Source organism: Oncorhynchus mykiss, chromosome 17 (genome assembly GCF_013265735.2).
Source record: "Oncorhynchus mykiss isolate Arlee chromosome 17, USDA_OmykA_1.1, whole genome shotgun sequence".
NCBI classification, from domain to species: domain Eukaryota; kingdom Metazoa; phylum Chordata; class Actinopteri; order Salmoniformes; family Salmonidae; genus Oncorhynchus; species Oncorhynchus mykiss.
In genome coordinates, this window is record NC_048581.1 from 68,373,218 (window position 1) to 68,398,486 (window position 25,269).

At 43.6% G+C, this 25,269-nt stretch overlaps 1 protein-coding gene across 13 annotated transcripts in view; it reads left to right on the forward strand.

Moving 5' to 3' along the window:
* Positions 1 to 22,611, forward strand: part of LOC110494450 (eukaryotic translation initiation factor 4 gamma 3) — a 73,642-nt gene extending 51,031 nt beyond the window's left edge. For 9 of the 13 annotated variants that reach the window (XM_036950503.1, XM_036950504.1, XM_036950505.1 and 6 more), the window contains 22 exons: positions 2,893 to 3,166; positions 3,291 to 3,415; positions 4,547 to 4,687; positions 5,084 to 5,248; positions 5,462 to 5,659; positions 11,350 to 11,493; positions 11,665 to 11,901; positions 13,474 to 13,578; positions 14,019 to 14,157; positions 14,418 to 14,554; positions 15,231 to 15,321; positions 15,432 to 15,558; positions 15,658 to 15,869; positions 15,994 to 16,109; positions 18,748 to 18,920; positions 19,028 to 19,153; positions 19,507 to 19,588; positions 19,812 to 19,910; positions 20,015 to 20,161; positions 20,360 to 20,441; positions 20,541 to 20,687; positions 21,566 to 22,611. In XM_036950503.1, the coding sequence (XP_036806398.1) occupies positions 2,893 to 3,166; positions 3,291 to 3,415; positions 4,547 to 4,687; positions 5,084 to 5,248; positions 5,462 to 5,659; positions 11,350 to 11,493; positions 11,665 to 11,901; positions 13,474 to 13,578; positions 14,019 to 14,157; positions 14,418 to 14,554; positions 15,231 to 15,321; positions 15,432 to 15,558; positions 15,658 to 15,869; positions 15,994 to 16,109; positions 18,748 to 18,920; positions 19,028 to 19,153; positions 19,507 to 19,588; positions 19,812 to 19,910; positions 20,015 to 20,161; positions 20,360 to 20,441; positions 20,541 to 20,687; positions 21,566 to 21,747 (3,249 nt within the window). In that variant the 3' untranslated portion in view covers positions 21,748 to 22,611. The remainder of the gene's footprint in view (positions 1 to 2,892; positions 3,167 to 3,290; positions 3,416 to 4,546; positions 4,688 to 5,083; positions 5,249 to 5,461; positions 5,660 to 11,349; positions 11,494 to 11,664; positions 11,902 to 13,473; positions 13,579 to 14,018; positions 14,158 to 14,417; positions 14,555 to 15,230; positions 15,322 to 15,431; positions 15,559 to 15,657; positions 15,870 to 15,993; positions 16,110 to 18,747; positions 18,921 to 19,027; positions 19,154 to 19,506; positions 19,589 to 19,811; positions 19,911 to 20,014; positions 20,162 to 20,359; positions 20,442 to 20,540; positions 20,688 to 21,565) is intronic. The other 4 variants (XM_036950508.1, XM_036950515.1, XM_021569507.2 and 1 more) reach the window with 3 other exon arrangements.
* The last annotated feature ends 2,658 nt before the right edge of the window (positions 22,612 to 25,269 follow it).

Consider the following 25,269-nt stretch of genomic DNA (forward strand, 5'->3'; position numbering starts at 1 on the left):
TTTTTCAGTGGATTCATCCCATGTGAAGAGTCAAATCATTTGATTAAAGTAGAATTTGTGACTAAACAGCTTTTTCTTTTTTTTTCTATTGGAAGGATTTAATCATTAGCAATTGTCTACTTAAGGTAAAAGGTTTGCTTCGGTCTCCATTTGATATGGTAAATATATACAATAAAAAAAAACATCTGCATTTAAATGATATGAATATTAATTTGCATATATTCCTGTTAATTCCCACAAAGTTTCCACCTCTGAATATTCCCCAAAATGTGCAATTCTATAAATAACATTTGATTTTATTAATGATTTGAATTGTTATTGTCTGATTTTGTTGATTTTTATTAGAATCCCCATTAGCCACCACCAATGGCGACAGCTAGTCTTACTTTACCTTCCTTGGACACTGTGCTAACTAACCTCCAAACGAGCTTCAATGCCATACAACACTCCTTCCGTGGCCTCCAACTGCTCTTAAATGCTAGTAAAAACCAAATGCATTCTTTTGAACCGTTCGCTGCCTGCACCCGCCCGCCCAACTAGCATCACCACCCTGGACGGTTCCGACCTAGAATATGTGGACAACTATAAATACCTAGGTGTCTGGCTAGACTGTAAACTCTCCTTCCAGACTCATATTAAACATCTCCAATCAAAAATCAAACCTAGGGGCCTCCCGGGTGGTGCAGTGGTTAAGGGCGCTGTACTGCAGCGCCAGCTGTGCCACCAGAGATTCTGGGTTCACGCCCAGGCTCTGTTGCAACCGGCCGTGACCGGGAGGTCCGTGGGGCGACGCACAATTGGTCTAGTAGGGATATCCTTGTCTCATCGCGCACCAGCGACTCCTGTGGCGGGCTGGGCGCAGTGCACGCTAACCAAGGTGTTTCCTCCGACACATTGGTGCGGCTGGCTTCGGGGTTGGATGCGCACTGTGTTAAGAAGCAGTGCAGCTTGGTTGGGTTGTGAATCGGAGGACGCATAAATACCTAGGTGTCTGGCTAGACTGTAAACTCTCCTTCCCAGACCCGTACGGGAGTTGTAGCGACGAGACAAGATAGTAGCTACTAAACAATTGGATACCACGCAATTGGGGAGAAAAGGGGGTAAAATTAAAAAATCAAAACGAGAATCGGCTTTCTATTTCGCTACAAAACCTCCTTCAATCGCGCCGCCAAACTTACCCTAGTAAAACTGACTACAAAATAAAATAAAATAAAACCATCTACAAAATAGCTTCCAACACTCTACTCATCAAACTGAATGCAGTTTATCACACATTTGTTACCAAATCACCGTATACCACCCACCACTACTACCTGTATGCTCTAGTCGGCTGGCCCTCGCTACATATTCGTCGCTAGACCCACTGGCTCCAGGTCATCTATGTCTATGCTAGGTAAAGCTCCGCCTTATCTCAGTTCACTGGTCACGATAACAACACCCACCCGTAGCACACATTCCAGATTATTCGTTGCTAGACCCAAAGCCAACACCTCCTTTGGTCGCCTTTCCTTCCAGTTCTCTGCTGCCAGTGACTGGAACGATTTGCAAAAATCGCTGAAGTTGGAGACTTTTATTTCCCTCACCAACTTTAACCATCAACTATCTGAGCAGCTAACCAATCGCTGCAGCTGTACATAGTCCATCTGTAAATAGCCCACCCAATTTACCTACCTCATCCCCATACTGTTTTTATTATATTTATTTTTCTGCTCTTTTGCACACCAGTATCTCTACTTGCACATCATCATCTGCTCATTTATCACTCCAGTGTTAATCTGCTATATATATTGTAACTATTTTCTCCTATGGCCTATTTATTGCCTACCTCCTCATGCCTTTTTCACACACTGTATATAGACTTTCTTTTTTCTACTGTGTCATTGATTTGTTTGTGTCATTGGCTTTTTTATTGTTTACTCCATGTGTAACTCTGTTTTGTTGTCTGTGTCACACTGCTTTGCTTTATCTTGGCCAGGTCGCAGTTGCAAATGAGTACTTGTTCTCAACTAGCCTACCTGGTTAAATAAAGGCGAATTTTAATTTTTTTATTACTGGGTTCCGACATACATCAAAAAATACATCACAGACAAAAGACGAGTTACATACATTTAAAAACATGAGTATGATGTGTGTGTGAGTGGTTAGATATCCCGCTCATTGCTCACGGAGCAGTGCTTGCACAACGTTCTGATGCTCCACATCTCTTTCCAACCTCTCATTGAAAGAGGTAATATGTCAGGCATATTGGGCCAAAATCAATGATAGCCTATTGTGTAGATAATAGAACGAACATTAACTTTTAAGAGATCAGATTTTGTTTTTAATACTTTGCTACAATCCTCATCTTTGTAAGTCACCTTGCTTTTGCATGTGTGTCTTATCAGTTTCTTTAAACTCCATGACAGGGCAATAGCAGCACACAAGTAGTCTACAAATGCATGCTGGGCCAGTCATGTCCTGAGCTCATGAAGTAAGTACTACTGGAGTGAAATTGGAGCAGGTGAGAAGGCTGACACTCCAGCCTTTGGGAAACTCGCTCCGCGCTCCAGTCAAATTGGGCACGTTCCAGCTCCGCTCCCCACACACAGTCTGGTGTACATCGATCAGTTACACATACATGTTAATACATGCACACACAAAGTAGGTTGACTATGGAAACTATTTGGAATTTCCAACTGTTTCTTTACAAAAACCAGAAGCGATGCAGTCAGTCGTTCCTTAACTCTTAGCCAAGAGAGACTGGCATGCATAGTGTTCATATTATCCCTCTGATTATAATGAAGGGCTAAGACTCGGCAAGGAGTTATCCATCATGATCAGTGTTCCAAACCCCCTGTGTGAAGTCCACTCTGTCCCTCTATCTCACCCCTCTCCCTCCCTTGCCTCCCCCAGGATGAGCTCAAGCCTGTGGAGGAGGCTGCTGGAGACCAGGCCCTGCAGCCCGCCAGGCCCCATAGTAGCAGCAGCCCGCCCCCACCCTCAGCAGCGCCTCCAGCCATGGAGGCAGAGGAGAAGCCCCCTGCCCCAGAGGAAAATGGGGAGGCTGAGCTGGAGCCCATGAGGAACGGGGCTGGGCACACCTCGGAGACAGAGAGCAGTGACAGTGGGGCCACCCCTGGGGACAAGGAGGGCTCTACAGGAGCACCCCCAGACCTCTTCCAGGAAGGTAGGTGGGCAGTTAGACTCAGTTTCAATTGTGTAATTTCACTTAGTGTTGACAATCAAGTCATGCAACCTTTGCACAGTATGAGATGAGCAGGGCTGTTTTCTTCCTCTCGTTGTTTCCTCAGATCTGCTGGAGACCAACGGGAAGCGCCAGTACAACCGGGACTTCCTGCTGGGCTTCCAGTTCATGGCTGCCTGTACACAGAAGCCAGACGGGCTACCTCAGATCAGTGACGTAGTTCTGGACAAGGTGTGTGTGTGTGTGAGTGGTCTGAGCAGAGCTTCAGCCTAGTGGACAGAATGAGTTGTGAGCAAGCCCCTAAACCCCACAGTGGTTCAGGAAATATTCAGGACTATAAATTGATAGTGTAAGATGTTAGCAAAGTAAGTTGCTTTTGAAAAGAGCTTTTCTTTCAAGTACAGGGATTATTTATATAGAACAAATAGTATGAGTAGCTGTATGTGATCCCTTTAGTAAGCACAAGACCAGATGTATAGGTTTTTTTCGGCTATTGTCTAATAGTCATTTATGAAATGATAGGCTTCTGGTAAATGAATTTCCCTCGTCTCCACATAGGCTACATACTGTTGGAGCCTATAATGGCTAGCCCATAGACATCCTGTTTTGATTAAAATCACATTGCCATTATGTCACACTTGGCAGTGTTGATAATTCAGCCCCAGAAAAGGAGCATTAAGGCTGGCAATGATTGATGTACAGTCCCAGGAGTCATATTTTTCTCCCTGAGAAAATGTTCGCTGGATGAGAGTACTAAGGGAAGTCCAGGACAGCTGAGAGAGCTGTAGTTGTTCTCCCCCTTCCCTTCCCCCACAATGTTCCCCTCAGTCCTCCTTCCACATCTGGTTCTGACTTCACTCACTGTGCCAGTCACAAAATGTGTTTAAACATAATTTATCGAAAGCATAGCTGAAACACAAAACAACATACGAAGTTGGTGGTGAGCTAGGACTGTTATTGAGAATCCACCACCGCTCAGTAAAAACCAGTGGGATAGACCTGGGGGTGGGGGGGGGGGGGTCTGGCCAGTCTTTCTCCCCAGTGGTAGGCCAGAAACAACTCCCAGCCCCTACCTCAGGCACTTCATGTAGATCTGAAATAGTTGATGGGTATATGCAATATGGTAGTAACCCTACCTTTCCCTCTGATGGGCTTGGTAGCGGTTTCACCATATTGATCATTATATTATTATTGTTATATATTCATTATTGCACCTATCCAAGGTATGTGACAGTGAAACATTATTTGATTTGGGTTATACAGCCACTGCTTTTCCCCTATGGCTAGGCCCACAGTGTTAGAGAATCACTGCTCCCCCTGCTGGTCTGTCAGCTCACCATCTCGCTCCCTGTGTGTCTGCAGATAAACCAAAACAAGCTGCCAACCCGGGCGGTGGAATCCAGGGTGATCTCTCGTGGCCCTGACTTCACACCTGCCTTCGCTGACTTTGGCAGGCAGATGAGTGGAGGACGCGGCGCTGCAGTGAGTCACGCACACGCTCACGTAATTACTACTCCTCCACCTGACACCAACACAACACCCCTCTTTCTCTCAAATAATGTCTCTTGTCTTTGTGTTTCTCATATTTCTCTCTCACATGCACTCAGAGAATATTACCTTGTGCGTTTAACTTCCCCCAGAGTCTTCTGGTATGGTAACAAACAACATCGCTGGGCTGGTATCATAGTGAGATAAATTAATCATGGGGAATTATTTGCTGCTCTTGTTGGTTTGCTAGAGATGAGTCATTTCCCAAAGTCGTGCTCATTCAAGGAAAGTCGTAAATTGAACATCAGCGCACAACCCAAGCCCTTATCTGAGGAGTCTTGGTAATATTGTGTTTTGTTGGTGGTGAACTGCAGAAGTGACGAGTTGTGCGGTCTCCTCTCTGTCCTCCAGCAGATGATGAACATGGGAGGGGGTGCCCGGCGGCCCCCGCCCAGGAAGATTATCCTGAACGTGTCAGCGAACGACGAGGTGCAGCTGAAAAAGGCCGAGAACGCCTGGAAACCTGGCATGAAGAGGGCGGGGCCATCAGACGACCCTGAGGTCATTACAACACAGGTAGGATGAGCCCAACCTTTCATCAGACACAACCACACAGTCAAAAACACACACCCTACTCAACTACAAAATATTATGAGTTTCTTCAGCAGTCGCTCCACACAAGAAAGAAATGTTGTGACCAAGGAGTTGTCAAGAGACCAAAGATGAAATGAAGTGTGAGTGAATGAATGTTCACCTCAATAAATGATGAGGATGTTGTTGCTGTGTCAGGAGCTCTTCCGGAAGGTGCGCAGCATCCTCAACAAACTGACGCCTCAGATGTTCAACCAGCTGATGAAGCAGGTGACGGACCTTACCATCGACACAGAGGAGCGCCTCAAGGGCGTCATCGACCTGGTCTTTGAGAAGGCCATCGACGAGCCCGGTTTCTCTGTGGCCTACGGGAACATGTGCCGCTGCCTCACCACGGTATGTTATGCTCATTTCTTTATCGTTCAGACATGATTACTTGTGGTTCCTCTGAATGCTGCTAGCCAACATCAAAATATAGAGGGGCGCTAGAGAGCGTGCTATGGAGTAGACGTGCTTTGCTAGAGCTCCGCTCCATTTTGAAACAAATTAGTATTTATCTTAACCTCTCACAACCTATATCTTCAAACAAATATGACAAAGGGAAAAGGCACCAGAAAAGGGAGCGCTAAACAAGATCATTTGAATGAGATAGACAACGAACCAATTTCAACGTCGCCGACCCACGAGGAGTTAGCTGAAGAGGCTAGCTTCCAAGAGTTCCCCACAGAGCCTACGCAAAGTGACATACTGGCTGCCACAAACTCACTAAGCAAGAAGGTGGACACAAGGTTGGCTGATATCTCAAAGAGTATTGGGACTTTGGCCGAAACTGTGAAGGCAACTCAGAGAAGGGTGCATGAGGTTGAACAGACAACAGTCGATCACGAGGCCAGGCTACAGGACATAGAGAAACAGTGCGCAACGTTCAAAAATGACAACAAAACCCTGAAAGCCCGACTGGAAATGCTTGAGTCGCATTCAAGACACCAGAACATCCGAATATGTGGCATCCAGGAGGACACTGAGAAAGGGAAACCCACTGAATTTGTCTCGGAGCTGATACCGGCCCTGCTGGGGAGCGAACACTTCAAAACGGCCATCCTGATCGACCGCGCACACAGATCTCAGGCAACGAAGCCGGCCAAGGGCGGGCCACCAAGGCCATTCATTGTACGACTGCACTATCCCCAGACCAGGGATCTCATCCTCAAGCTGGCTAGTCAAAAGTTCCCCCTTAACTTCAACGGAGCCAGGGTGTTTTTCTACCCAGATCTTACCTTGGAGGTGAGGAACCAACGGAAATGCAGGGCGGCCAACATCCGATATGGACTCGTCTTCCCAGCCCGGTTTAAGGTGACAGTCGAAGGATCAACACGTACGTTTGACAACCCAAAAGAGGCCGATCTGTTCTTGACAAGCAAGCTCCCTGGCTGAGGATACAGAACGGCTGTGTCAGCCGGCTAAATTCACCAAATACAGGCCAGGAATGTGTTTGGATTTCCGGACTATGTCTTTTCGATTAGAAGATCAGAATTTGATTGGTGAGATGTTGTGGCTAATATAGCATTGTTTGGCACATCATGTTTTAGCGTCACTCACCCCCTAACGTGAGAGTTAAGTGTTGTGTTATTTAATATTAGCGTATATGCGGAGCATCTATAGACGACGAGTTAGTTCAAGCTGTATATCTAGACACCCTAAAGTCTGTGTGTTAGCCAAGCAGTGCTTCGTTTGGGGAAGTCACTCAGTAAAGGGACGGGAGGGGGGATGGGGTATGTGTTTTATGTTCACGTTTATTATTAGTACAGGTGGCATGACAAGCGTTTTTCTTCTGATTTTGTATGACAGCAACAATTTGCTCTAAAATAAGAAATGCCACATAGTGACAGAGCACAGAGTAGACCAGGTGGAATAAAGATAGTCAGCTGGAACTGTAATGGCTTGGGGCATGTGGTGAAACGAGCTAAGGTTTTTTCTCATCTTAAATCACTGGGTGCTGACATAGTGTTTCTTCAAGAAACTCATGTTAAACGCTCCGCTCAGGCCAAACTACGAGTCGGCTGGATCGGTCAGATATACCAGTCTAACTTTGATGCAAAAGCAAGAGGGGTAGCAAAAAAAAAGGAAAAACATTCCGTTTGTTTACTCATCCTCGATTTCAGATCCTAATGGTCGGTATATTATTGTGGCTGGTACACTGAATTCAAAACCAGTAACCTTGGTCAATTTATATGGACCCAACTTCGATGATCCATTATTTTTTCAAAGGGTATTTAAGGACATACCAAATATCTCGGATACAAGTGTTATTGTTGGAGGGGACTTTAACTGTACGTTAGATCCTCTTTTAGGAAAACAGCTATCAAGGTCACTTCAACAGTCAAATGCCAGTGTCTGTCTAAATACATTGATGACAAACCTTAACATTGTCGATATTTGGAGACTGACGCACCCAACAGACAGGGATTACTCTTTCTTTTCATCAGTTCATAAATCATATTCCAGAATTGACCATTTTTTTTGTTGGACTCCAAACTAATCTCAGCGGCTGAGTCGGTTACCTATCACCCTATTCTAATTACGGACCACTCTCCTGTGTATATGGGGCTGAAACTCGACAATATGTCGACAGGTCGGCGACCGTGGCGCTTAGACGCATACCTGCTGAAAGATGAGGCTTTTTGTCAGTATTTGAAGGAGCAGATTGCCTTTTTCCTCGGAACTAACGACACGGGGATGTTGACGACTCCACCCTTTGAGAATTTCTAAAGGCTGTGATTAGAGGTTACATTATTTCTTATACATCAGAGAGGAAGAAACGCGCCAATACTAGGCTAAGAGAAATTGAAAGAGAGTTAGGGGAACAGGAGAACGTTTTTAGGAAGAATTCCTCGTATACAGTCCTTGAGAAGATCACAAAGTTAAAATATGAATACAATACCATCCTTTCGAAACGTGTGGGCTCTTTACTTGCTAGAACGCAACAAAGTTATTTTGAACTGGGTGACAAACCACATAAATTATTAGCAAGACAGCTAAGGCATGTACAGGCATCTAGAGCTATTCACAAAATAAAAGACAAGAAGGGTAAAATAGTAACAGATCCGCAGGATATTAATAAATGCTTTGCGCAGTTTTACTCAGAGCTATACCAATCAAAATGCGATGCTACTGATCCACAAACTATGGAACGCTTTCTCGCTGAATGTGAACTTCCTAAACTAGAAGCTTCTGCACTTGATGCAGGGATAACTTTGGAGGAAATTAACACAGCGATAGCACAATTTCCAAACAGCAAGGCCCCTGGGCCCGATGGATATGTAATAGAATTCTATAAGAAGTACTGCGCAAGTCTAGCTCCACTTATGTTGTGAATGTTTTAACAATCCAAAGAAAATGCCAAACTCCCGCAAACACTGTATGAGGCTACAATAGCACTGATCTTGAAAAAAGATAGGGATTCCATGGAGATGTCGTCGTTACTCCCCATAGAAAACAAGGTGTTGACAAAAATATTGGCAAACCGATTGAAAACATATATTTCTGACATCATACACCCTGACCAGACAGGTTTTATCCCGGGCCGACATATACACTACAATTTGAGATGTCTTTTCAACGTAATGTATCACGATCATAAGGTTGAGGCAGTGGTAATAGCTCTTGATGCAGAGAAGGCGTTTGACCGTATTGAGTGGAAATATATGATGTCGGTTCTGGAGCACTCCGGATTCAGAAAGGAATTTATTAATTGGATAAGAATTATTTATGCACACCCAATGGCGTCCGTGATAACCAATCAAGAAATGTCGCAGTCATTCCGCTTGTTCAAGGGGTGCCGACAGGGGTGCCCTATTTCGCCTGCTCTCTTCGCTATAGCCATGGAACCCCTTGCTACTCGCATTCGGGCATGTGCCGATATAGCTTCTGTTAAAATAAAGGACACACAGCACAACATTTCCCTATATGCAGACGATGTTCTTTTGTTTTTGTCCAAGCCTAAAACTTCTATTCCACCCTTAATTAACTTGATAAACACATTTGGCTCCTTCTCTGGCTACAAGATAAACTGGCAAAAAAGTGAGTTGATGCCAATATCACGGCATGTGGATATGCAATTTCTGCAATCTACCCCGTTTAGAACAGTGATGGACAAGTTCACAAGCCTTGGCATTGTAGTGACAAGAGACCTTGATCAGCTATTGAAAGCGAATTAGGACATGAAAATATATCAGCTAAAACAAAATATAGATTTTTGGAAAACTCTGCCCATTTCCTTGGTTGGTCGTATAAACGCTATTAAAATGGTTGTCCTACCCAGGTTTCTTTACCTTTTCCAATGTCTACCCAATGTCATACCACAAAGCTATTTTAAGAAACTGGATTCAATAGTAATTCCATTTTTATGGGATAACAAGGCAGCCAGAATTTCAAAGAAGCATTTATGCAAGTACAAAATAGAGGGGGGCTTTGGCCATCTGAACATTGTGTCTTTCTGGAGGGAAAGCTTACCTGCTATGAGACAGAAGGATATGCCTGCATGGCTTTTGATTGAGCAGGCCTCCTGTCAACGTTCCTCACTCCCTGCACTTGTTAATAGCCCATCATATGTGAAAAAATCCACTTATGACTCTAACCCAGTCATTTGTCATACGCTTAGGATCTGGAAACAGATTAGGTATTTTCTTAACATACCCACTGTATACATTGACAGCCCGATTTGCCTGAATCATGCTTTCTACCCCGCATTGGATGATGTGGTGTTTTCACAGTGGAGGGAGAAGGGGCTCACAACAATTGGTAATCTATACATAGATGGTCAGTTAGCTTCATTTCAACAATTACAGGGAAAGTTCAACATGCCAACAACACATTTTTTCTGATACCTCCAAATCAGGAATTTCGTAAGGACACATATCCCACAGTATGGCATGAAGCCAAATAGTCCTACATTAGATAGCTTGATCCTTGTCAAACCCCATTCAAAAGGGTCGGTCTCTAGACTGTATGATGTGCTACAAGCCCACATAGAGGTATCCACAGACACCATTAAAAGGGCTTGGGAACAAGAACTTGGCTCAGAAATCTCAGATGAGGACTGGGTAGAAGCTCTCAGGAATATAAACCACAGTTCAGTGAATGCCAGACACAACCTTGTACAGTTTAAGGTGATACACGAGTTACATTACTCAAAAGTAAAACCGCATAAAATATTCCCGGGCACCTCACCACTGTGTGAGAGGTGCAAGCAGGATGAGGGGACGTTGACCCACTTATTCTGGACATGTCCTAAGTTACATGTTTACTGGGCTCTCATTTTTGATTATTTATCTAGAGCCTTTGATAGAGTTCTAGCCCCAGACCCATTGACCGCTCTGTTTGGCACAGTTGATGGGAATAATCACGAAGGGAACGCTGTCTCTCTTTGTACTCTATTAGCCAAAAGACTCATATTGCAATTTTGGAAACTGGAGACTGTACCTACCTTTTGAAATGCGGTTATGGGATTTAGGAAATGTAATACATATGGAAAAGATTCGATACAATACCTCCAATAGAAGTCCAATGTTTTACAAAATATGGCAGCCGATACTGGATAAATGGTTTAGTCCCGCTTCATAACTGGGTTGATGATCTGCTGCTACTCTGTGCTGTACTCCACTCAATATTTATTTTTGGCTTAACTACACTGCTTGTAATGACTATATGCTGTCTTCCTATACATGTACCACCTAATAGGATTTAGTTTTATTTTGTGTATGTGTGAGTTAAGTTTTGTTTTGTCCTCTAAATTGGCCATCCCATTCAACAGTACAATGACTGTCATTGTTAGTATTGCTGTCTCTTTATTAGATTTTTTTATTGTAAAATAATAAACATATTATAAAAAATAAAAAAAACATCAAAATATAATCTGTATATGCATGGGTCCTCTAAAGCCTCTTACACATTTAGCAAAATGTCCCTAAATGTACATTTCTGCCCCCCTTTTCACTCTTCGACACCATCTCCCGTTCAATTCAAAGTGTTTCCCCCATATTTCTTCCCCTCTAACCAAATTGTTACTTATCTCGGTTGCTCTCCAGCTCAAAGTGCCCATGACAGACAAACCCAACACCACAGTGAACTTCCGTAAGCTTCTGCTCAACCGCTGTCAGAAGGAGTTTGAGCGGGACAAGGTGGACGACGTGGTGTTTGAGAGGAAACAGAAGGAGCTCGACTCTGCACAGGTACCCAGATCACCTGACACACACTACCCAGATCACCAACCGGTTTGTCACCTACTGTCCCTAGTAGGGGAATATAGAGCAGAGAACTCCAGTCAGTTGCTGATGTTAGTTGAATAGTGAGTGTGGGGTTTGTTGTTAGGTCTGACAATCTACTCTCCATTTCCTTTCCAGTCCAGTGATCAAGAGAGACTACGGTTGGAGCTGGAGGAGGCCAAGGACAAGGCCCGCCGGCGCTCCATAGGAAATATCAGATTCATCGGGGAGCTGTTCAAACTCAAGATGCTGACAGAGGCCATCATGCACGACTGTGTGGTCAAGCTGCTGAAGAACCATGACGAGGAATCGCTGGAGTGCCTGTGCAGGCTGCTCACCACCATTGGCAAAGACCTGGACTTTGAGAAGGCCAAGGTAAGCCATAGGGATGGGCTGGGGAGGGCAGGGGAGAGGAGGGGGCTTAAATGAATTCCAGCTGGTGGTATGGGGATGCCTCTGAGGGCTGCAGGGATGTGGGTGAAGAGACATGGTTGAAGACATCTCACTGTTCCCTCTTGTCTGCTGTTATCTGCTGTTGCCACATGTACATACTGTATTACCCTTGGTTCTCCTTGTAAATAGTCTTGTTAATGTTTTTGTGTTATATTTGCTAAAAATAAATAAATAGTGTCTTACTTTTTAACTGCACTGTTGGAAATGGTCTCGTAAGTAAAGTATTACACTGTAAAGTCTAAAGATCCCAGAAATGTTCCATATGCACAAAAAGCTTATTTCTTTGTGCACAAATTTGTTTACATCCCTGTTAGTGAGCTTTTGCCAAGATCATCCATCCACCTGACAGGTGTGGCATATCAAGAAGCTGATTAAACAGCATGATCACTACACAGGTGCACAATAAAAGATCACTCTAACAAGTGCAGTTTTTTCACAAAACAATGCCACAGATGTCTCAAGTTTTTTTGAGGGAGCTTGCAATTGACATGCTGACTGAAGGAATGTCTACCAGAGCTGTTGCCAAATAATTGAATGTTTATTTCTCTACCATAAGCCACCTCCAACATAATTTTAGAGAATTTGGCAGTACGTCCGAACGGCCTCACAACCGCAGACCCCGTGTAACCATGCCAGCCCAGGACCGCCACATCCGGCTTCTTTACCTGCGGGATCGTCTGAGACCAGCCACACGGACAGCTGATGAAACTGTGGGTTTGCACAACCAAAATAATTTCTGCACAAACCTTCAGAAACCGTCTCAGGGAAGCTCATCTGTGTGTTCGTCGTCCTCACCAGGTTCTTGACCTGACCGCAGTTTGGCGTCGTAACCGACTTCAGTGGGCAAATGTTAACATTCGATGGCCACTGGCACACTGGAGAAGTGTGCTCGTCACTGATGAATCCCGGTTTCAACTGTACTGGGCAGATGGCAGACAGCGTCATGTGGGCAAGCAGTTTGCTGATGTCAATGTTGTGAACGGAGTGCTCCATGGTGGCGGTGGGGTTATGGTATGGGCAGGCATGAGCTACGGACAATGAACACAATTGCATTTTGTCAATGGCAATTTGAATGCAACGAGATCCTGAGGCCCATTGTCTTGCCATTCATCCGCCACCCTAACATGTTTCAGCATGATAAACCACAGCCACATGTTGCAAGGATCTGTACACAATTCCTGGAAGATGAAAATGCCCCAGTTCTTCCATGGCCTGCATACTCACCAGACATGTCACTTATTGAGCGTGTTTGGGATGCTCTGGATCAACGTTTACAAATTGTAACTCAGTTTGAAATTGCATGTTGTTTATATTTTTGTTCAGTGTACATTAAAATTATTGTTCCAATAAATAAAGTGCACATTGAATTGCATAATGGAGTGGAGTGGAGTGAAATGAATTGAGTGTCTGGCTGTCCACTGGAGTGAATAGTGAAAATGTTGTATTAATACACCACTTTGCATTGACCCTTAATTTCTCTCTTTCTTGTCATAGCCTCGCATGGATCAGTATTTCAATCAGATGGAGAAAATTGTCAAGGAGCGGAAGACATCGTCTCGGATACGGTTTATGCTGCAAGACGTGATAGATCTCCGATTGGTAAGTTGTGTGTGCGTCTCCCTCTGTGTTGGTGGGGCGGGAGCGGTGGGGATATGTGCGTGCATGCATGCATTCTTGAGATTTGTGGTGTGTGTGTGTGTGTGTGTGTGTGTGTGTGTGTTCTGTCCAGCTCAGCTGTGAGGATGTATTTTCCATTACAGTGAATCAAAATGTTCATTTTCAGTACCTCCATTTCATGCAGGCTCCCTGAGCACACCAATAATTAGATCTGAGGCAGAAAACAATCGGTGAGATTCTAATCAGTGAGATTTGAGCATAGAATTAAACATTCTGCACAGCCCTCCACACAATACTACTGTGCCATTGGGGCTATGTGACTGTTGGCCAATTAAGTTGTACACAGTTCACTAATGCAAAACACCAGATTGTTTCTCTGAGGAAACTCCTTGCGTAAGTCTAACACTGCTCTTTTTCTCCAGCACAACTGGGTGTCCAGGAGAGCCGACCAGGGACCCAAGACCATCGAGCAGATCCACAAAGAGGCCAAGATCGAAGAGCAGGAGGAGCAGAGGAAGGTGCACCAGCAGCTGCTCTCCAAGGACACCAAGAGAAGGCCAGGTCAGCCAGGCCCATGGGCTAAATCCTCTTTAAGGCTTACAGCCACACTGGAATCCCCTCCCCATAACTTGCAGACTCAGAAATGCTACAGTGGCCCACAGTGGACAGAAGGCTCCCCCACTCTCTCCCTTCTGTCAACTCACCCCATTGTATTCTCTCAAGCCTGGGGCATGAGGTGTTGATGTTGTCACAATTTGAGTTGTCTTTTAATAAACCCATTAACATCTCATCCCCCCGTGTGTGTTCCCTCTGTCCTCCAGAGCAGCAGCAGAGAGAGCAGCAGAGAGAACAGCAGAGGGAGCAGCGTGTGCAGCAGAGAGAGGAGACCTGGAACACTGTGCCCATGACCAAGAACAGCAGGACCATTGACCCGACCAAGATCCCCAAGATCTCCAAGGTCAGCCCCAAAAACACCTGTAGATCTCAACTTTTGACTTCCTCTTTTGGATGGTTTACCATGGAGGTTCACTGGTGTTTAAGTGTATTCTATTTTAATTACAAAATGGACAATTGGACAATAGTAGATGTTTGGTTCCTTCAAGTCTTTACAAGTTGGATGACATAAGTCAGCCTGACATTTTGAGTTATGTTTACTCCATTAATGAAGATTTGTGTCCTCATTGGTCTGCAAGCACATGTCTTCCTGGACATGTTTGCATTTGTATTAGGTACATGGTCTTCCCAACTGCCATACAATGCCAACTAGAAGAAGAAATACTACTGTGCTGTACTGTAGACATTACACCGCATCCTGTAGTTCTTCATTAATACTTCTACAATATCATATGGCACACATCCCTGTCCTCATGATATTGTACTAGTGGTGAAATAAAACATGTCCACCTGCTGGATAGTTGCGGTACAACCACACAAAGCCTTGCATACTGGTGCATGGCATCCCCTGCTGGAGGAAAGATGTTAGAAACCCAGACAGTCCTCTGTGTGTCAGTACCAATGATGTATAAGGCAGCTCTCCATTCTCAGAGATTGTTAGTCATTATTGCATTGTAGGCCCAGATCACATGATATTAGTATTGGAAGGTGAACTGTTTGTCTGTCATCATCCTATCTAGCCTCAGATGGATGAGAAGATCCAACTGGGACCACGGGCCTCACTCAACTGGATGAAGGGCAGTAGTGGAGGGGCCAAAGCCAGTGACTCTGGTGAGGAGACATAACGTGTCTCACACACACATTGGTGATCCAGTTGAATTAGCTGTAATTGTGTTCTGGTTGAAATGTAATGTCCGCTGCTTCATCTTGTCTCCCATCAGAATTATCCCGGTCTGGTGGTGGTGGCGCCAGTTTAAACCGGTATTCTGCACTCCAGTCCACCCCATCTCAACCCACCACCCCACCTGCACAAAACCCAGAGTATGACACTAGAAGAACCTTGGGCAGGTAATGATCACATTTTGAAACTTGTATAATGGATTTGGTCTCTGAACATCTTATTTTGAGGCAAAACATTTGTGTTGTGTGTGTTTTCTCCTCCCTCAGTCGAAGCAGTGCAGGGAAAGAGCGAAGCGAGAAGCCCTTGAGCTCAGCCCTGCCGCGGCCTGGTTCCTTCGTTCGAGGCGTCAGTGCCAAAGAGCTGCTGGCGAGCCCGTCCCTGAGTCCCGAGGAGCCCCGCAGAGAGCTGGAGAGCATCAGGAGGCTCAGCGTCAGCGAGGACAAGACTGAGCCAGAGTGCAGCAGAGCCAGGGAGCCTGGTAAGGCAACAAAATCCAGCTCTAGAGACATACAATGACTAAACACACAGAGAGTCAGTGGACACAAACACACTCTCTCTCTAGCAGGGGAGCGCTCTTGTAACATTGTTGTTTCCCCCTGCAGTGAAAGCAGAGCCTGTGGTTTCCCAGTCTCCAGACAGACCTGCCCTCTCTGAGGAGGAGATGGAGAGGAAGTCCAAAGCTATCATTGACGAGTTCTTGCACATCAACGACTATAAGGTACAGTCATTCAAAGTGGAACTGACACCATTTGAACTGCTTTAAACACAGATAATCATCATATCGGTCTAAAATATCAAATTAGCAGTTTATGCTTCAAAACCAACTTTATAAGAGGTTATATTTGACTCAAAATACCATTACATAGAGTAAGGCATTGTTGACAGAATTAAATGGATGCTTAATACAATTCACCAATAAATCGCTAGGTAGTCTATTACATTTTGCTATCAGGTTGTAAATCACAGCTAGTACATTTCTTTGCTGCCTCCATCCAGTCAGGGGATGAACTGTTTCAGTTTCACTGACCTAATATTTTGAGAGAAAAAAGACAAAAGTAAATTGATTGGGGAAACGCAACACAATCAATCTAGCTATGCAGTCCCGTTACATGGCTAAGACTATAGCTAGCTTATCTATTTATACTGAACAAAAATATAAATGCAACATGTAAAGTGTTGGTTTCATGAGCTAAATTAAAAGATCCCAGAAATGGTAATGTCTGCTAACATTAGCCATCAAGCTAACGAAGTTAGTCCCAGATGAGTTTTCCAATGGAGCCATCTTTGTCTGGAGAAGTAATTTCCAATTTGGGGAAAAAGGCAAACTCTGCTCCATCATTCATTGAATCAGATGGCTCATTCGTCACAAAACCGACTGATATTGCCAACTACTTTAATTATTTTTTCATTGTCAAGATTAGCAAACTTAGGCAGGACATGCCAGCAAAAAACGTTGACACTACACATCCAAGTATATCTGACCAAATTATGAAAGACAAGAATTAGTGTGAGAGGAAGAGGTGAAAAAATTGTCTATCAACAATGACAAGCCACCAGGTCTAACAACTTGGATGGATAATAGCAGATAATATTGCCACTCCTATTTTCCATATCTTCAATTGAAGCCTACAAGAAAGTGTGTGCCCTCCAGCCTGGAGGGAAGCAAAAGTCATTTCACTACCTAAGAATAGTGAAGCACTCTTTACTGGCTCAAATAGCCAACCAATCAGCCTGTTACCAACCCTTAGTAAAGTTTGGGGGAAAATGGTGTTTGACCAGATACAATGCTATTTTAACAGAATTGCAGCATGCTTATAGGGAAGGACACTCAACAAGCACAGCACTTACATTTCTCTCAGCCCATCAGTAATTTGTGTATGATTCAAAATTGGAGGGGGTTTGTTTTGTTAAACTTCAGTGCGGCTTTTGGCATTATCGATCATAATCTGCTGCTGTAAAAACTTGTTATGGCTTTACACCCTCTGCTATATTGTGGATTACAAGTTAACTGTCTTAATAAAACACAGAGGGTGTTTTTTAATGGAAGCCTCTCCAACATAATACAGATCAAATCAGGAATTTCTCATGGCAACTGTCTAGGCCCCTTACTTTTTTCAATCTTTGAGTAAAGCCAGTGTGTCTATGTATGCGGATGACTCAACACTATACACGTCAGCTACTACGGCGACTGAAATGACTGCAACACTTAAAAGGGCTGCAGTTAGTTTCAGAATAGGTGGCAAGGAATAAGTTAGTCCTAAATATTTCAAAAACTAAAATAATTATATTTGAGAACACACATGATAACATATGCACTATATACACATGGATTTTTTGTTGTAGATATTTGGCAGTGGAGTTGGGACCTGAGGGCACACACTTAGTGTGTTGTGAAATATGTTGTGAATGTATTGAAAAGTCTTTTAAATGATATAACTGCCTTCATTTTGCTGGACCTCAGGAAGTGTAGATGCTGCCTTTGCAGCAGCTAATTGGCATCCATAAAAATAAATGCACCGAAGCTTATTTCTCTCATTTGTTTGCACAAATTTGTTTACATCCCTAGTAGTGAGCATTTCTCCTTTGCCAAGATAATCCAGCCACCTGACCAGTGTGGCATATCAAGAAGCTGATTTAAACAGCATAATTATTACACAGATCCACCTTGTGCTGTGGACAATAAAAGGTCACTCTAACGTGCAGTTTTGTCACACAACACAATGCCACCGATGTTTAAAGTTTTGAGGGAGCATGAATTCCCACCAAAGCTGTTGCCAGAGAATTTAATGTTAATTTCTCTACCATAAGCTACATCCAACGTCGTTTTAGAGAACTTGGCAGTATGTCTAACCAGCCTCACAACCGCAGACCACATGTAACCATGCCAGCCCAGGATCTCCACATCCGGCTTCTTCACTGCGGGATTGTCTGAGACCAGCCACCCGGACAGCGATGAAACTGTGGGTTTGCACAAACTCTCAGAAAGAGTGTGCAAAACTGTCATCAAGGCAAAGGGGGGCTACTTTGAAGAATCTCAAATATAAAATAGATTTTGATTTGTTTAACACTTTTTTAGTTACATGATTCCATATGTGATATTTCATAGTTTTGATGTCTTCAATATTATTCTACAATGTAGAAGAAAAATAATGAAGAAACCCTGGAATGAGTGTGTACAAACGTTACTGTATGTGCTCGCTTGTCACAAAATAATTGTCTTTTGTCATTCTTCCCATTTGATGGTGCTTAATCTGTGCCCGGTCCTCTAATAATGCTGCATACTGTATATGCATGCTTTTGCATTTTACTCTACAGGAAGTTTGTAACACCAAGATGTATGTTTGTATTCTCTGTAGGAGGCTGTGCAGTGTGTGAACGAGCTGGACCTGTCCTCTCAGCTCCACGTGTTTGTTCGTGTGGGGGTGGAGTCCACCCTGGAGCGCAGTCAGATCACACGGGACCATATGGGCCAGCTCCTCTTCCAGTTAGTGCAGCAGGGCACCCTGCCCAAGCCCCAGTTCTTCAAAGGGTCAGCCTGCCTACATATCCATCTGCTCTCATTCGAGCGGTCAACAACTGTACAACTGTACTGTATCTAAAATGGCTGTCTCCTCAGAATATCTGTGTTTCCTTCAGGTTTGCTGACACCCTTGAACTGGCGGACGACATGGCCATTGACATTCCCCATATCTGGCTGTATCTGGCTGAGCTGCTCAGCCCTGTGCTGAGAGACGGGGGCTTCTCTATGAGAGAGCTCTTTAGGTAACACTGCTACTCTACAGCACAACGATATTGTATTGTTATCTCCCTGTAAAGCTATGGGTATCAAGGGGGGGTTATTATTGCATCAACAGATCTTACCTGATCAGATCACTCCACATGCAACCCACATTTATTCAGATCTCACAGTCTGCATGATGAGTAAAATGTACCCCATTCCGTTCCCTCTGTCAAGGATTGCTGCTTGTTGCTATCGCAGTTCTTTCATTATGGAGTGTTGATGTTGGCTCTCACACCTCCATTCCCTGCTTTCTGTAAACTGTGTGATATGAAGGAAAACAGTTGGGCGGGATGGAACCGCTGGAGACATCTAATGCTTTTCTCTTTGTCCACAGTGAATTAAGCAAACCTTTACTTCCTGTTGGAAGAGCTGGGGTCTTATTTTCTGAAATACTGCACATACTATGCAAACAAATGGTAAGTTACATTGTTCTTTTTTTCCTCTAATATTCCTGAAATAATGTTTTACCCCTTTAGCTCTTCTGACCTGAGAGGGAATTTCACACAGCATCTTGTTAATATAGCTGTCAGATATTTTTGCATGACTTTTGTCGGGGTGCAAGTGAGTATCAAGTCAGCAAACCCATTAACTATTGGATGCCAGGGTTCTGACATGTTGTCCTGTCTGTCTCCCACACAGAGCCATAGGAAAGTAGGCACCTTGTGGAGAAAGGCGGGGCTCAGCTGGAGTGACTTCCTGCCAGAGGAAGAGGACATCCAGGATTTCATCTCGCAGCAGGTTAGTGAGAGAGACTCATTGTATTACGGCATGGAGGCATCCCAAGAAACGGTTTCACAGCAACCTAAACCTTCTCTCCTCCCCGTCTCCCCTCCTCCTGTCAGAAGCTCCAGTTCACTGTGGTGGACTGCTCTAGCCCTGAGGCAGCCCTCTCTGCGACAGAATTGTCCCCCGAGGTGCTCAACCGGCAGCTGGAGAGACTCCTGCTGGAGGACATGGCCAGTGATGAGCAGATCTTTGACTGGGTAGAGGTACGAACTGTAACATTAAAAGCCCACCACACAGCCCAGCACAGGCACGTTTGGCTCCGTCATACACATATTGGATTATAAATACATAGTGTTGCATATTTCAAGTGAAGTGTCAGAGATCCAGGCACTGATGTCGTGCAGCTTTCCCATGTCTAACCGGAGCTTCTTTGTGCTCCTCTGTTGTCCGCCACATCCCAGGCAAATCTAGATGAATCTCAGATGAGCTCGTCTCCGTTCCTGAGAGCTCTGATGACTGCTGTGTGTAAGGCAGCGGTGAAAGGTAAGCTGTCATTCTTTTAGCTAGGGACAGTCCATTGTTTTGTATATATTATATAGCTAGAGCAGTTCACAATTTTCTCCATCTTTGTTTCTTGTGTAGATGAAAGCACTTCCTGCCGAGTGGACGTAGCCATCATACAGAGGAGATTGCCCGTATTACTCAAGTACCTTAACTCAGACACTGAGCGACAGCTTCAAGCACTTTATGCACTTCAGGCGCTGATAGTCACACTGGATCAGCCTCCTAGTAAGTAACATGCCACTTAGAACGTTAAACCTGAAGATTCACTATAAAGATATAAGCACGGTTCTGTCTCCTGCCCTGCACAGAACCATTTTACATTTACTTTTTTATTCTTGACAAAACTAAAATGTTTTTTTTGTCACATACACCAGATCAGTGCAGTAAATTGTTTGGTTTTACAGGGTCAGACATAATAGTACGGCGCCCCTGGATCAAATTGGGGTTAAGTGCCTTTTCTCAAGGGCCCATCGACAGATTTTTCACCTTGTCGGCTCAGGTATCTGAACCAGCAACCTTTCTGTTATTGACCCTACACTTTATATGTTAGGCTACCTGCCGCCCTGAAGACATCCTTTTATGGTTTTATTTCATGCAGCCATTGCTATTATATAAAAATGTCTTCATGAACTTACTATGAAAACCGACTAATTTAAAGCTAGAATCCTTAGTTGCTACATAAAAAAATTTAAACGTATAAATGAATGATATATACACCCATTTACCTAGTTAAATACAAATTAATAAATAAATAATGTTATTCTTGAATAATATATCTTATAAATCCTTCATGAGCTTAGTTTAATTGTCATACCCCATCAGAACCCGAAATATGCTTGTTTTACTCCAATGTTGGTAAACAATGCAAATGTAACATGGTTAAATCTTTGAATTTAACCACTCAAATGTTGATATCATGGATGGATAGTCCTTGCATACATAGCTCTGTCTATGAATTTCAGTGGTTACATTTCTCCAGGCCCATCCCTCAGCTTTTTACCAAAACATAGATGGGGAGCCGCTTATCGTTTCAATTAAGGATTCTAGATTTAAGGGATTTGGTTATTATTTGGTTATTATAGCCCTTTCCCCTCTCTCTCCAGACCTGCTCCGGATGTTCTTTGACTGTCTGTATGACGAGGACGTCATCTCGGAGGATGCTTTTTACAAGTGGGAGACCAGCAAGGACCCCGCGGAGCAGCTGGGCAAAGGTGTGGCTCTCAAGTCTGTAACCGCTTTCTTCACCTGGCTGAGGGAGGCCGAGGAAGAGTCGGAGGATAATTGACAAGGGAGCAGGTGACCGCTGCAAGCCTCCAGGACAAGAGGCCAGCTGTTGCTACATAGAATAACTGCATCCTCGTAGCAGAACAAACGGACAAACCTACAAAATGTGTGCGGGCAGAATGACATGTATATGGCTGGAATTTTTTCTGCGGAATGGTTCTGAGACATGCCGCCATTTTGAGTTTGAATTCTAATGGCGGAAGCACTAAATACCTGTATTATACATAGAAAATATTTTTGTTTTAAATTTTAACTTACTTTTCTTTTGTTACTTTTTAAGAAGAGACTTAAAGATACATAGGTTCCGGACTCTTTAATTTATTATTTTTTTAAGGACTGCAAATATGGACGTTTATTTAACATTTGCAGATGCTCACAATGAGAACATTGATGATGAATAGAAATAACAATATTAATTATAATAACAATAATAATTGTGAAATAAATAGCCTCCCTGGATTCCATGTTGTTTGGTTGAAAACAGGGTAAAAAGTTATTTTGGAATGTAGGGGAAGGCAGAGAGTGAATGCACAGAGACAACTGACGTCAATGGTTATCAGTGATTAATCACAGGAAGTGTTTCCTCTGATTTGGCTTGCTCTCTATGTGATATGTACGTAAACTTCCCAAGAGGCAGCGGTATGCATTCAAGATGCAATGCAAATCAGTCCACAAAAGAACATCACATGAACATAAATAAACAACGATGAACAATAGATGCATTCAAATGAAATAAGCAAAATGCAAGTTTAAAAAGCAAATGCCAGGGTTGCTGAACATGAAGCGCTTGTAATACTTCAGACCTACAGAGCAAATTAAAAGCTTGTAAATACATTAAAGACAAAAAAGGTATTTAAAAAACATAGCAAATGCAATCAATGGTGGTTATTTTGTTGAGTGGTGATGTTTGCACTACAAGAGTTTTTTACTTGGTTTTAACATTGCTTGCAATGCAGTCTGAAGTTGAAAGTGAATTTTGTGTCAAGTGCCATCTCTAAAATGAGACTACAGTATAGGAATTGTAAAAGATACATTACCAAAAGTATGTGAACACCTGCTTGTCGAGCATCTCATTCTAAAATCATGGGCATTAATATGGAGTTGGGCCCCCCTTTGTTGCTATAACAGCCTCCAATCTTCTAAGAGGGAAGGCTTTCCACTAGATGTTGAGACATTGCTGTGGGGACTTGCTTCCATTCTGCAACAAGAGCATTAGTGAGGCCAGTCACTGATGTTGGGTGATTAGACTTGGCTTGCAGTCGACGTTCCAATTCATCCCAAAGGTGTTCGATGGGGTTGAGGTCAGGGCTCCGTGCAGGCCAGTCAAGTTCTTCCACACCGATCTCAACAAACCATTTTTGTATGGACCTCGCTTTGTGCACGCGGGCATTGTCCTGCTGAAACAGGAAACAGCCTTCTCCCAACTGTATGCCACAAAGTTGGAAGCACAGAATCGTCTAGAATGTCATGGTGTGCTGTAGTGTTAATATTTCCCTTCGCTGAAACTAATGGGCCTAGCCTGAACCATGAAAAACAGCCCCATTAATCCTCATCCGCCAAACTTTACAGTTGGCATTCGGCAGGTAGCTTGTGTGGCCTACCACTTTGCGGCTGAGCCATTGTTGCTCCTAGACGTTTCCACTTCACAATAACAGCATTTACAGTTGATGAGCAGCTCTAGCAGGGCAAAAATTTGATGAACTGACTTGTTGGAAAGGTGGCGTCCTATTACAGTGCCACATTGAATGTCACTAAGCTCTTCAGGAAGGGCGGTCTACTGCCAATGTTTCTATGGAGATTGCATGGCTGTGTACTCTTATACACCTGTCAGCAAATGGTGTGGCTGAAAAAGCAGAATCCACATACTTTTGTGTATATAAGCAACTATTGGCGGACCAATGACGTTAACTAGAACAATTAGCATCTATTATTGAGCCTTTTCTAATAAGAGTTGCCAGTTTTCTCCATTCATGCACATTGGTTGAAAAGCGAATTAGCGACAGTAACTTTTCCTCAACGGGGGATTGACCGTATCTTATTTTATAACCTGTATTAGTGTGGAAATATTGTAAGAACTAGCTGAGCACGATGTAAGATGGGGCATGATTGTGGTAGGACAAGTCATATCTTGCATAGCCTTATGACGTTTGCCAGCATTCCTATGTAATGCTCATGTGATCTCTAATTCCGGTGTAGTTACTGAACTGAAGTTACACTCCACTGTAATGGATGAGAGGAAACCTCTGCAGAGGGCATTCACATACAGTCTGCAGAAATGTAAATCTGTGTCTACCATTGCCTTTGATCACATTTCAGATGATTTCTAACTTTGACTGACTGGAAACCAGAAATGGTATTTGAAATCTAGATTGGAGCTGACGGAGACCATTGGGAAAATGAAATATTCAAACAGCTTTGATAACAAATACTTAATGGATAGGATTTCATTGGTAGCTGCAGGTATGGGATGACCTAATCTTGGAGAGACTAGGGTTAACCCATAGAGATGGACTAGTGCCCAGAAGTCTGTTTTAGCATTGGCAGCACCATTAAGGACTTTCACCATTTTGAAGTGGTCAACTGGGTGCTGATTTCCTATGGGTTAAGGAAGGATCACATAATTCCATCCAGGTCATAAAGTGTGATCAGCCTATGAATTATATTTATGAGCAAACATTGGCAGTAAATCGCCAACCTTGGATTTATACCTGTTCAAACAACACATTCTAGGTGGCAGTATGCACCCTTTCGATTTGTTTACCAACTCATAGAAGTAGTAGATTAAAATTGACTACTTCAAAATGGAGAAGGCCTCAATGGTGCTGCCCATGCTCTCAGAAGCCATAATAGGACAGATATAATGTTGCGTCCTTTAACTATCTGAGTAACCTTATCCAGCTACAATCAAGTAGGCCAACACTGTTGTCCACAGTGCCTTCTGCAGGACAAAGGCCGGCGCCTGGTTAGCGAGAACATATATCTGAACCAAAGAGATGTATAACTAACCCAATATAGTTAATCTGCGTATTTTACAGTGAGAGCAAATTGCGCATAGTGGGCAGAACAAGCCAGAAGGTAGGCAAAGTCAAGCACAAGCTAGCGATATAGTATTGGCGCGTTGTAGCATGTATTTGCATATTTCCGTTAGGGAATGCCTCTGAAGTGCACAAACTAATTCCCGCCGCTGGACTTCCTCTCACTACCATATTTGGTGGTGAGAACGTTCTAAACGGATGCTTCAGCTTTATAGTCCCGGTGACGTGTCTGTGTTACCTATTTCTGTTTGTGTCTGAATCTCAGAAGAAAAATATATATATATATATATATATATATATATATGAAACATATTAAAAAAAAGTCTGGATCTCTCGGGTTGGAATGCCGTAGCCATTTTGGAATGGCACGTCGCGTTGAACAACAAAGGATAGTCAGCCAATCAGTCTCCTTTATTGTTCAACGCGATATTCTGCATGCCATTCCAAAATGGCTGCTGTGGCTTCTGTTGTAGGCATAAGGACGAAAA